Here is a 13484-nt window from a genome sequence, read left to right on the forward strand (position 1 = left end):
AGTCATTGGTTTGTGTAAAGCCTTGCTTGAGTTTGGGTTGGGAAGTGGGAATCTGAGGAAGTTTGCAACATGCCATGGACAGGGAATGTAAAGGGCTGGTTCTGAGCATCCAACTCCTTGTTTCCACCAGCTCTAAAATTAAATCTCCTCTTGCAAGTGCTTAGTAAACTGCTATTAAGGCAACTGTGCAAAAAAATGGGTCAGAATATCAGTTACCACTCGAGTAAAACACCCACTGACTTCCAGAGGGTTTAACCTACAGAAATACTGCTGGATGAGGTCCAGGGAGAGTTCCTTGCTTCTAAGGATAGAATTTGGCCCCACAACCCCCTCAACAGTCTGAAGGGAACCACGTTTAAAACTGTGTTAAACTGCGGAGCAGGAACAGCTCCCGTTAATTGGGTTTTAACAGAGCTTACACTCAGTGTGAGCCAGCCTGAAAGTTATTAAAATATATTATTATATATAAAAATATTAAAAGAAAGCATTTTGATTCATTTTTTTTTACTTAAATGATACAGATATACAGCATGTTTGTACATGATAGTTGTGTTTCTGTTTTATTATATTACATATTGCAGACATACGTGCATAGGCAATACATAAGAGTGTTTAAAAGTGCTCCCCTAGCCTGCATTTATGGGGAACAGGAAAGGGAACACAAGAACCTCAGGGACAGCACAAGGTAACACCTGAGTTTGACTGGTTTCATGGTTTGACTGGTGTTTCAGACTGGTTTGAGTTGGAGGGACCTTAAGGACCATCCACTCCAACCCCCTGCCACAAGCAGCGACACCTTCCACTAGACCAGGTTGCTCCAAGCCCCATCCAGCCTGGCCTTGGACACTTCCAGAGATGGGAAGTGCCTCATAACAAGAGCAAAATGTTTCAATACCACTTGTTAGTTCAGTCTAGTGTACGGTAGCAGGTTAGTTGACAGGTTTAATATGGTTTTAATGACCTGCTTAATAACAAAAAGAAGGCTCAAAATTGCTAAAAATCAGCTCTCTTGCTTGTATTCACTGTTTACACTGCTGTCAGTTAAAGTTCTTAAATTTGAATACGAGTCTGTTCTTCCAAGGCCCAGGAGCCAAACTGAGGTTTCTAGATTAGGTGGAAGCTGCTGCTGCAGTGGGAGCTGCCGTTTTGTCAGCAGACTGCTGTATTTTTGAACTGTTCTGCTTGATTTATTTTTTTTTTAACTAATAGTAATAACAGTGAAAACCAGTAAGTGAAAAAACAAACAGAAAAGTTGTCTGTGCAGTACCCCAGGCAGGCTGTGAAAAAGCTAGCGAGAAGGGGGGAGTGTTTATAACTGTCTTTGCCTTTGCAAAACTCTTGGGGAAAAACAAACAAATAAAAACAGGAAAAAAAAAAAAAAAACAAAAAAAAACAAAAAACCAACACAACAAACAAAAACTAACATTCCCAGCAATCAGCATTGAGGGGAAGGGAAAAACTGGTCTGTCTTTAATTCTTCTTGATCAAAGGGATTTAAAAGGATGGAAAATCAGGCTGTGTGTCTTTTGAACCTTTCTTGCCCCAAGAACTGTGTGAGGAGGTGCAGAGGGGCAGGAAGGGACTGACACTGGTCCCACTGCTCTTCCCCACATCCATCCTTCATCCCTGGGGCTGAGCCCCTCACTAACACTTAACATAAATGCTTGTTAGATATTGGATATAAGCACATTATCTTGTGGAAGGTGTCCCTGCCCGTGGCAAGGGGTTGGAGCTGGGTGGTCTTTAAGGTCCCTTCCAACCCAAATCAGTCTGTAATTCTGTGTTTATTAGTTAGAAGTGTATGATTTTAGTTCTTTGGATTAATTACCACCTTTAATTAAACTGCCAAAAGTTACAGTAAAGCTAGTGTTCAAGTAAACTTGATTTTTACTCTGTCATCCCTGTGGATTTAACATGTTTATATGGAGAATTAAGGTGTGAGGGATCTCTGAGCACCTGGGCACTATCAGCAGGTTCATGATAAGTCCTTCTTTTGGGGCTTATAACTGGTCTGTAAATACTCTTCCCTGTGAGGGTGGAGAGGCCCTGGCACAGGTTGCCCAGAGAAGCTGTGGCTGCCCCATCCCTGGGAGTGTCCAAGGCCAGGTTGGACGGGGCTTGGAGCAACCAGGGCTAGTGGAAGGTGTCCCTGCTGATGGCAGGGGGTTGGAACTGGATGGGCTTTAAGGCCATTTACAACCCAAACCATTCTGTGCTTCAGTAAAACCCTCCCAACTACTTTTGGAGGCCATGGACACACAGTTGGAGGTGGGAACAGGCTCTCAGTGCTGAGGAGACCTGGAAATCCAACACAGTCACAGGTCTCTCTCTTCCCCATCCTTCAGGCCAGCGGGAATTGGAGGAGTGTGCATTTTCATGTCAAATCTCACAAATTATTGATCACTGTGATGGTAAATAGCATCTAACAACTCTGGTTGCTCTCTCATGGCCGTAACACGTGTTCCTTGGTAAGACTTGCTCACCTGGTCACCTGGAGGGGATATTTTTGGACTGCCATGTGCAGAGGAAGGAGAAAACCCTCTGATACTCACATTCCTATGATGTGGTTCAGTCCAGCCATGAATTTGCTGGCATCTGTCTCCAGGACAGTGGGGGCATCCTGGGCTCGTGGATGTACCAAGTGTTCTCATGTAATGAGAGAATCTGTGTGTGTTAATTTTTAAGTGCAGATTTTACAGCACTTTATAACGATATTTAACAGCATAAAACGTTGGCACATGGTGAAAACTGGTGAAAGTTCAGCCATCTCATTTGGGCAGGTTGTGCTCACAGGCTCTCACACTTGCAGACAGTTTAATAACAGTATTTGGCACTGTCTCTTCGAGCTGCTTAAACTAATTAATGCATTTGCTCCCCGCAGGATGAAATGGGGTTTTCAGATACATTTCCGAAATGATGTGCATGATTGCTAAATATTTCATTCTTTTGAACTCTAAACTTCACCAGTGTTTTATGGGGGAGCAGAGGTGGGATAAATTCTCCCATGAAAAATGTACAGTGGCTCTGGCAAGAGGAAAATCTGTGCCCCTGCGTGTCAGAGGAGGATAATCTCTGTCGCTCTGTCAGTGTGTTAGAAGGTACTCTGGAATTTGGGCACCACTTGGCACGTTGGTGCTGCTGCTGGGGGGGCTCTGTAGCTGCCCCATCCTCCCTCACTCTGCTCCACTTCTCCTGATTCCAACAGATTCCAGAAAGTTTCAGGCCCATCACATTCCAACCTGCCAAAAATGGGGGCAAAAGGGGGATTTTTTGGACTCGGTGTGTCATTTGAAAGATGACATCAGGCAGTAACTCCCCGAGACCCCTGAGCAGGGTTAACGCTCATCTCACTGACTGAAAAAGGTTAAAAAAAATAAGAAGGACCATTTGATTTGAAAGAAACCTTTCTGAAGGAATCACAGTAAACAAAATCTGTTTGCCTAAGGAAACCCTCGTAGCAATCAGCCACTAACACAACTGCTTGTGCTAATGAACCCAAAGCTGTTAATGTGGTTTCTTCAGTTAAATTGATTCATGAATTTTGAAGAGAACATTATCTAATGAATTTTCTTTGAATAGAAAGCAATTAAAAGGACAAATCAGTCTGATTAACCCCAAAGTCACCCTACTGCCACAAATGGTGTACAGTTTGAAATTATATCATAAAAAACTAGAGCAGATTTGCTATCTCTTTGCCCTCTACTAATCCATGTAAATTAATGAACAACAAAGTTAATTTCTTTGATGACCCTTTTCTCATATCACCTGGATTATGCTGATGTTTAATTTGCTTAATGTTATAATAAAGACTAAACAGATTTTTTCAATGAAGTGATTATCATTCCCTTCAGTTAAGAAGTGATTTTTATTATTTAACACACACATAACACGGTATGGGTTTCCTTTAAGAACAAAGTCACATTTCTCTACCTTCCTATGTAACGTCATCAATGTGTTTTTTGACAACTAAAAAAAGAAAATGTCTTTAATGAGTTTGTTTCTTTGCCAGAGCAGGAGGCTCAGACTCTCAGTTGGGGGAAAAGGTCTCCTCACCTTTTTTTTTTCCTCTTTTTTCCTTTTTTTCTAGTGACCAGCTCTCTCCTTTCATAAGTTACTCATTAGTTAGGTCTTCAAAGCTTTTCCAAGAACAAGAGGTGTTCAACCCAACTAAAATCCAAACATGGCTATCCCTTTCCCTTCTATAAAATAATCCTGGCTTGGGTAAAACCCTGAGATGCCGAAGAAAGCAGCTCCTAATGCATTTGCTTATTCATTATTCCAGCAATTGGAACACTTAGAAGCAATTTGCTGGTGAATTAAAATTAAAATAATGGCAGATACATTATATATTTTTTTCCCCTGTATCATTAAGGATGTGCTGTAGATTCAAGGTCACAGCTAGTCCTTACATTTGGCAATGTCTGCAGTGCTGAGCTGTAGCTTGGGGGTCTGGACTATAAAATGCAGTCAGCCAGGATAATACAGAGTCCACTGGCTCTAGGGCGTCTTCCTGGGCGACTCCAGTCCCAGCTGAAGTTTGAAATTAGCTGGAGATGCGAGGCTTTTGTTGAATAGGTAGAGCCAGCTATTTCTTCTCTTTTAATTTGACTCTATGCTAATTTATACTCTGCCAATTTAATGGGAAAAACCACATTGTATGAGTTAACAGGATAATTGTACTTGAAGCAAATTAAAAATATAGGAAAATCAAAGCCTTAAATCCTTTTTTTATAGTGATCGGTTACTCTGAGCGCTCTCTCTAATAATCATGTATTTAAATGTAGTCATATAGGACACAATAACAGGACAGAAATTTGGGGCTGTTTAAATTTAAATTAGAAAACTGCTATTGAGACTCACATTTCATTGGGGTTTTCAGCTGTTTCACCCTAATTTTTCCAGCCATGCAATCAAACAGCTCCTGCTCCCTTGTTCTTTGCAGATTCCTTCACCAGACAAGTGCTGTGGACCCTGTTGAATGATGTGAAGTTTGGAGAGGCTGTTTCCTACAAAGAGTTGGCAGATCTGGCCGGGAACAGCCGAGCAGCCAGAGCGGTGGGGGCAGCCATGAGGAGGAACCCGGTGAGTTCAAATCAACTTCCAGCTAAAGTTGTTGGAATATGGTGGATTTAGAGCGCTAAGTGTCATTAGATTAAATTTATCTGCTATGAAAACTGGTCTACAATGAGTAATAAGGTCAGTGTTTTTAATCAGCGATAATACACAACCCAGTTTAGTGTGATTTATCCCCCACCATTTATGGTGTTAGGTTGGAAAGAGAAACACTTTTTTCATTCACCAGCCTCTACACAGGTTGTTGTTCTCAAACTTTCTTATATATTTTTAGGTCAGGGAAGTCTTTTATCCCCCACATGGACCTCATTTGGCAGGTTATGAGCAGTTTTGGTTGTGTTAACAGCAGTCTGCTCTGGCATGAGCATGGTTCTGAAAACAAGACCAAGTTGGATGGGGCTTGGAGCAACCTGATCTAGTGGAGGGTGTCCCTGCCCACGTCAGGGAGTGGAATGAGATGATCTTTAAGGTTCCTTCCAACCCAAATCTGGGATTCCATAGGTGATTTGCCTGAATTTAAACCAGCTGGAGGAAGTAGCACTCTAGGTCAGGCCTGTGGATTTTGGAAGAACATTTTGTTAAAACCCTTGGTTTCTGTCTGCTTCCCAGTTGTTGTCTTTCCCTTTTATTTTTCTGGGATTAGCTTTTCAGGTGTACTTGTGCACCTCAGTCACACTGGTCAGTGTCAGTGAAGTTGATGTGTTGTGTCAGTGTCTTTGAGTGTGTCTGGGTTCACATTAGCCCCATCCTGAACTGGAGGGTCTGGGGGCTCAGATGGATGTATCTGAGTTCACAAGGAACAATTCAATTATCTAAACCCACAGCAGTTCATAGAATCACAGAGTCCCAGAACAGTCTGGTTTGGAACAGACCTGAAAGCCCATCTCATTCCAACCCCTGCCATGGTCAGGGACACCTTCCACTGGAAGTGGTTTAATGAGTTATTTATCATGCTTATCATTTAGTCCTTTAATCACAGGAAGCATCTCAAGGTACTGATGTATTAAGGTTTGCTATTTTGCATAAATTGTGCAGCAATCATTAATAAAATCATTCACTTTTACCTAATATTTGGGGTACAGTTCACTTGTGGCAGTTTGTGGCACCAGCACTGCAGCCCAGGTGGCATGTTCAGTTTAATGAACTGTTTTGTTGGACTCAGAGCTCAATATCTCATCTGATAAACACTCTGCAAGTGTTTGTCCATGGGCCAGGTCTGTGGTATCCTACAGGTCCACACAGGTAACACACAGCCATGGAAACTCACGCAACACTTCGTGGCTTTAAGCTCCCAAGCTCCATAAAGAAGCCCACCCTGGTATTTTAGGCATCCATCAGATTTCCCTATGAACCAGTTCATATAAGCAACATAAAGCTGCGTTTCGTCAATACACAGTATTGTACTTGACAATACAAACTATTTTAATATGATGGAATGCTTTCCAATATAATCTGGTGTACATTAAGATAAGGCAATCCAATGCAAACCTACAGGAAACAGTTCTCAAAGAATAACAATCCAGTGTTGTGCAAAAGGAGATGTAATTGCTGTCGCCTAGAAATGTACCCAGCTTTGCCCTCAGGCTGCAGTGGAGCAGCAGCATCCAAAGTAGCAGTAACAGCAGGTTGTGGTGTGAAAATTCCTGCTTTTTCCCCTGTGAGGAAGGATGAAAATAGTTCTGAAAATATACAGCAAAGCTACTGCAATTTTTTTAAATGGGGTCCTGGTTATTATTGCCATTTCCCAGCCCATACTATGGCTGCAGTGATTTCTGTCCCCAGCAGAAGATTTTTAAACGTGGTATAGATAATAATGTATAGCTTTAGGGGAAAAGAGCTGTGTTAATATAATGACACCCCAATATTTCATCATAGAAGGCTGGTGATTAAAAAATAATAATAAATCAGTGCTGTAATGAGAGCTCTGCCCATCACAAAACACATTTTTATCACTACTCATCTCCTGGAGTTAATCTGAAATTCCATCCGTATTCCATGTGCAAACACACACATAGTCCTTTTACACTGCAGTGTGAGCATCTATTCATTGTTCCTCATATTTCCCAAGGAAATCTTTCCACGGTCCTTCACCTCTGAGCCATAATGTGCAGGTTGACTGTGTAATACACAGGTTGATTTTATGAAGGAGGTGACATGTAAAAATAATATGTGGCACTGCAGAACCCCCTCACCTTCGTTATTTCTGTATATAAAGCCATCAACTCGTGTGAAAACAGATTTCTAACCCAATTTGCAACTCCATTCCATACAAACCTTATTAAAGAAAATGCTGAGAGGATGCATATAAAACTAACACGGGAGGTCAAAGGTGTGTGAGCAGCCCCTGCTCCTCTACAACCACCTGAGGTCTAAACCTGCAGCCCGAACCCCAGACCCTCCCTGGAAGTGTCCAAGGCAAGATTGGATGGAGCTTGGAGCAATCTAGTGCTAGTGGTAGATTGATTCTGTGATAAACCTGATTTGACAAGGATGGTAGTAACAGCAAAAATAACCTCGAGCTGGCATCGTGTTGTCCCTCAGACATTTTGATAAAATTACAAATCTCACTTTTTCCACCAAATACCTTTCTCTCTTCTACAAATCCAAGAGTTGGTCTCTGCTTTTGATAGTGTGCATCCCACATGGTTTCCTGTGGTAGTTGGGTTGGTTCACACAGTTCATGTGATGACCTTCAGCTTCATGAGAAGGTGGAACAGGTGCCAGCAGCAGCTGAGGGTGGTGAAGTCTTCGCCTCAGTTTATACCGGGGCTGTGGTGGGTAGGGCTTACCTTTTGCAAGAGAAACTTCACAGGGTTTACTGCAGTTCACATTGATTGCAAGGTCTGTGGTCCTCAAAGGGAACCCATAAAGTTCAATTAAATATCTCATTAGACTGGTAGAGGAGGATCAAAAAGAAATCACAGAGGCTCATGGGAAATGGGGAGTGTTGGGCTGATTAGTCCAAGGCCATCCTAAATGACTGTTCTGTGCCTTAAATAAGACGTCTTCAGCGGTCTGTTAACAGCAGGCAGAGCTACCTACGTTGGGTTTGTATCCTCTCTAATTGTGTCATTGCTTAGGCTCAACCCCAGCTAAGGGCACAACTTGATGCTGCTATCGATCTATCCTAAATCAAGGATATAATATCAATCTGTCCTAAGTCAAGGATGTTATCCAGCCAAAATGTTTTGAACACCAGAGATTGGTAGGAGCATCTATGAGAAGATTATGAAGTTTGGGTCTGACATGTTGCAGACACATAGAACTAGTTGTATGGTCATTCATAGAATCACAGAATATCCTGAGTTGGAGGAACCCACAAGGACCATCCAGTCCAACCCCTGTTCCTGTACGGGACACCCCAACAATCCCCCCCTGTCCCTGAGAGCACTGTCCAAACAGTCCTTGAGCTCTGACAGCCTTGGGGCTGTGACCACTGCCCTGGGGAACCTGTTCAGTGCCCAACCACCCTCTGGGGAAGAACCTTTCCCTAATATCTTTCATTCCTGATATCTTTCATTCCTAGTATCTTTGGTTCCTTTGGTGGCTGGTGATAACCTGGGACCCATGTTGGGACACGTCACAGGATTTTCTTTTGGGAAAGAGCAGAAAAAAAAGCAGGGGGTTGGAACTAGATGGTCTTTAAGGTCCCTTCCAATACAAACCAGTCTGGGATTCCATGACTTGAGCAAACCACGGGATTCTTTTTTGCTGAGTGTGGCTCTTGCTGTGGTGTGACAACGTGATGTGACTCCTGGGGATGGTCCTGTGCAGGGCTAAAAGTTGGACTCCATGATCCTTGTGGGTCCCTTCCAACCCAGCATATTCTGTGATTCTGTGATATCCCATCTGTTTCCATCGTGCCCTGGCTGATCCAGGTTTGACAAGCTGGGAAGTTTCAGGAGGTCTCCATCCCAGCAGCCATGTGATGGGATGGTTCCCTTGCCTCACACTGAACACTCATAACAACTAGAGCCCCGCTCTGCTCCATCCTCACACAGAATTTGCTAAATGCAGTTCAGAGCCAATCGATCCCATGTGCAGGGAGAGTTTTTTCCCTGCCTTTTTCCTAAACAAACGCATTATCCAGGAGTTAGTTTATTCACAGATTGCCACGAGCGTTAATGACCGCCCCAGCCTTGTTCTGCCACTCACCCAGATGGCTGTTGATAAAGATTTAGCATCATGTTCCAAGTGTCAGGGCTGTCAGTAGTGCTGAACCATTTGACCAGAAGAAAAAACGCACAGGGAGCTATTGATTACAGCTTCTCAGTGTCACTTGTTCACCAGGATTTAGGTATTGATGAGGCTGCGAGTGAAAACAAGCTCTTTCCCTTGTGGGCCTCTACCCAGAAGAACAAAAGCAAAGTTGGAGAAAATATTCAGCTGGTGCCCGAATCAGAGGGACTCCGGCATCGATCCGAGGGCTCCTTCATGTTAGTTTTTGTTGGAGACAAATCTATGGGTTTGGAAGTTTTATAGCGTTCGAGGGAGGGTCTGTGTGCGTGATGGATTCGTGGATTAGATGAATTAGATTTCACAGCATGGAGATTTTAGCAGAGCTCTAATATTATGAGCTGCTTGGTTATTGATAAAAATTACATTAAATGTAGCTGAGGCATTAAAGCTCCAGACTAGGGTAGTTCTCCCTCTAAAATGTCCTTAGGGCCCTAATAAATTTTGGCAGGTTTAATTATTTTAGTGGTCTGAACGTTGTCACCACAATTAAGCCAAACTGAAGCAATATTCAATATTTTTAAATTACAGCCTTTGTACCACTTTTACATCCAAAGCTCTGGAGGGTGACAGATGGGTGTTTGTGTGTGTTGGGACAATCTAGTGTGGAATTCCTTATGTTGGGCATGGAAAAAACTGCATTTATTTCATACCTCCTCTCCTTGCTTGGTGGTGAGTGGCTCAGCCCCATATCCCTGTGTAGTGAATGGGTCCTGCACCCACCCAGGAATCGTCCAATACCACCTGAAAATAAAGTCCTTTTTCTTCTCCACCAAGATTTATAGCCTTACCATCAAAATCTGCTGCTTTAGTGTGTGTATTTTAAAGAATTGCAAATTAACCTTGGAGATGTTTTACAGTGTGTTATTATGGCTTCGTCACCCAAGCCAAGCTGGCTGAAGTAACTGAGGGGAATGTAAAGACAGAGAAATCCCAAACTAGAAAAAAAACTTGCACAATAAATCCTAATTTCTTTAAAGAAGCCATAAACCAAGTGTGGGATGGCATGGCATGGAGTAATGCTTTTATTGGTAATTGCTGGAGTTATCATGGATGCATAATTCACTTGTGGCATTGCACCTCCAAATAAAGCAGATATTAGAAGCATTTCTTTATTTAAACCTTGATTAACAATAAGCACCTGTGTGTATTCCCATTTAATGTAGGCTGAGACTGAGATTTTAAATTTCAGGCGTTGAAATTACTTAGCAAAACTGAAAGAACACCCAAAAGTCCCCAATTTATGGTATGTATAGTTTTTCAGCTGCCAGGGTTTGTGTGTCCCAGCTTGAACTGTGCTGAAATAATGATTAAATGAGATTAAAATAAGTCAGTGTAAAGTGTGTAATTTGTGTGAAATAAATTACGCTTTTTTGACATAAAATATCCAAATTTTTGAAAACTACCCTTTTGAGTGAGTTATTGTTGTCACAGCCACATCATTGCAATCCCATTGCTATGCAGTTACCAAAACACACCCGGCATGATTAGAGATGATGTATTGCATTTTTTATGGTGTGTACTTCAGCTATGATAATCACCTGTAATAAAAAATAAAAAAAAAAAAAAAAGCATGTTTATGTACTTCTCTGCATTATCAGTCCATTATGTAACTTCTGGCATTGATTTGCAGAATCTGTGACATTTGGCTATAAATGATACAGAGTAGAAGACAGGAGGGGAAAAAAAGTTCTTGAAATTGGTTAGGTTGGAATGAAATCTCTCCTGTTGGAGGTTTTAAAAATTCACAACCCATTTTGGATTGACTTGCTGTTAAATAATAAATAGTGCCTTGGTCTCGCAGAGAATTTCTCCATGGTGCACGTGGAGGTGCTTCAGCGAGAGAAGGATCTGCTGGGGAAGTGGAGCACAGGGACCACTTCTCAGTGGTCTGTTTTTTCCCAGAAATATGTCCTCTCCTAATCTTGGGATGATCATAGAATTTCAGACTGGTTTGGGTTGGAAGAGACCTTGAGGCTCATCCAGTTCCACCCCCTGGGCAGGGACACCTTCCACTGTCCCAGGTTGCTCCAAGCCCCATCCAACCTGGACACTTCCAGCGATGAGGCAGCCACAGCTTCTCTGGGCAACCTGTGCCAGGTCCTCCCCACCTCATAGGGTAGAATTTCTTCTCAATATCCAATCTAAATCAACCCTCCTTCAGCTTAAGGCCGTGGTGATGGTGATGAACAGTTTGTCCTATACCTGCTTGTTCTCCCCGTGTACATCTCGGGGATATGAGGCTTCGTACCCCCCCGAGCCCTGAGGGCTTGGCTGTGGAGGGGGCTGGCATGGGGCAAGAGAACCTGATGCTGCAGGGAATTTTTTATATATGGGATTTAATATCTCAGGTTTACCCTTTTAAAGACTTTACATCATTTTTATGGATTAACATTCCTGTCCATGCTTATTTTTGCCTAAGAACTGGGGAGGTCTCCGGAGGCAGTGATCAGCTCTGTTTGTGCTCCCCTGGGAGCACGGCCCCAAGGTTGTGGCTGCTCTGTCCCCCTTGGGCATGGCCAGGACCCCACCAGTTTGTCACTCAGTGCTACACAGCCCCTGACTCAGTGCTGGATTTATAGACTCATGGAACCACAGGATCATTCCATTTGGAAAAGACCTCCAAGGTCATCTAGTCCAACCTGTGGCCAATCCCCACCAGGGCACTGAGTGCCTTGTCCCGTTGTTGTGGGTACCTCCCCCTTTACTCCTCCCCTGATTTCTGTGTGTTTTGCAGATTGCCCTCATAATCCCGTGCCACAGGGTGATCCGCAGCGGCGGGAAGATCGGCAACTACGGAGGGGGACGCCTCATGAAGGAGTGGCTTTTGTCACACGAGAAGCTCCAGAAGGAGAAGTTGGCATATTGATGCGGCTCCAGCTGCTAACCAGCCAAGACACACAACCACGGATCCTTGGCTTATAACAAGCTCTCAGAGCACCCAGCAGAATTCAGAAAAATGGTAAATATTTGAGTGACATATAAATATAATGCAACATCCAAAGTGAAATGTGTGGTGGCACCACTATATTAAAAAAGCGGGCTGCGTCCTGGGGGAGGCAGCTCGGCTGCCCTTTCTTGTTTTTACATTTTACAGCAGAATGACTACAGCGATCCAGGCCTGTTGTGCACGGATTTTGTTCCCATCTCCAGTCCTGTTTTGTTCTATTTTTAATGTCCATTAAAGCAAGGATAAGGGAGTGGGAGGGACGTGGCAAATGTGAGGTTCAGGCTTCCCCCTAAGGAAGCGTCTGCCTTGTGGAGGGCCCTGCCAGCTCCTGCCCAGCTCCCCCTCCTCACTTTGGGGCATAAAATGGTGTTTTACCTAAACAGGAGTTAACAGAGCACAGTGAGGTCTATTCAAAAGCAGGCAGCTATTGAATTCCTTGTTCCAGGCTTTTCTTTTCAAACTGGGAGATGGGAATAATTTTTATTTTTTTTTGCATAAAGCAGCAGAAGAGATGCTACTGAAAAATCGTATATTTTGGATAAGCAGCTCGATTAGTCCAATAAGGCAAAATATTAAAAAGCTCATCATAGTTGCATCATTAGCAGCAGCAAATTCCTTTAGAGTTTGATGTTTTCCCTTCCATATTTCTCTGTTATCCGAAGCTTTATTTCCTGCCTCTCCATAGGAAGGATTCAAGAGACATTAAAGCTAAATTTTGAGGTGGTTTTAGCAGGGTTCTCTGTGAGTAGAAGCCACCAGAAGCTGAAATTTCCAGTATGGGAGTCGTAAATTGTAACATGGAAATACTGATTTTTTTATGTGTTTTATCATATTTTCATGGATGTCTCTTTAGAAAGGCCATTGCTACCCCCAAAAAATTATTGTGTCGTGATGTGTTAGTTAATCCAGCATTATTGATACCTTGGAATTACTTCAATAAAAAAACTGCTTTGCATGTGCAAGTGTCTTTGGGTCTGTTTATAAATAAAACACAGGGTGTGATATATGGGGAAAATAAACTATACCCCACTGTACAATATAAAGCTGTATTTTTATCAAGGGTTTCTCGTGGCGATATAAACCACGGAAGCAAAGCTCAAGTGGTTTGTACGTGTCACCAGAACCCCGAGATAAAAATATGGCCTTATAATATGTACAGTTTGGGTGTATTTTATTATTTTTTTATATCTCTAATACATGCTGCCACCAAAAGCAGGCGGCAGCA

General features: G+C 42.8%; 1 protein-coding gene across 1 annotated transcript in view; it reads left to right on the forward strand.

Annotated features, from left to right (window-relative positions):
• Window positions 1–13213, forward strand: part of MGMT (O-6-methylguanine-DNA methyltransferase) — a 139626-nt gene extending 126413 nt beyond the window's left edge. The window contains exons 6-7 of the mRNA XM_051801230.1: window positions 4943–5082; window positions 12047–13213. Coding sequence (XP_051657190.1) covers window positions 4943–5082; window positions 12047–12178 — 272 coding nt within the window. The 3' untranslated portion in view covers window positions 12179–13213. The remainder of the gene's footprint in view (window positions 1–4942; window positions 5083–12046) is intronic.
• The last annotated feature ends 271 nt before the right edge of the window (window positions 13214–13484 follow it).

This window comes from Manacus candei, unplaced genomic scaffold (genome assembly GCF_025592945.1).
Source record: "Manacus candei isolate 608988 ecotype Guabito, Panama unplaced genomic scaffold, ASM2559294v1 h1tg000050l, whole genome shotgun sequence".
In the NCBI taxonomy this organism is placed as follows: domain Eukaryota; kingdom Metazoa; phylum Chordata; class Aves; order Passeriformes; family Pipridae; genus Manacus; species Manacus candei.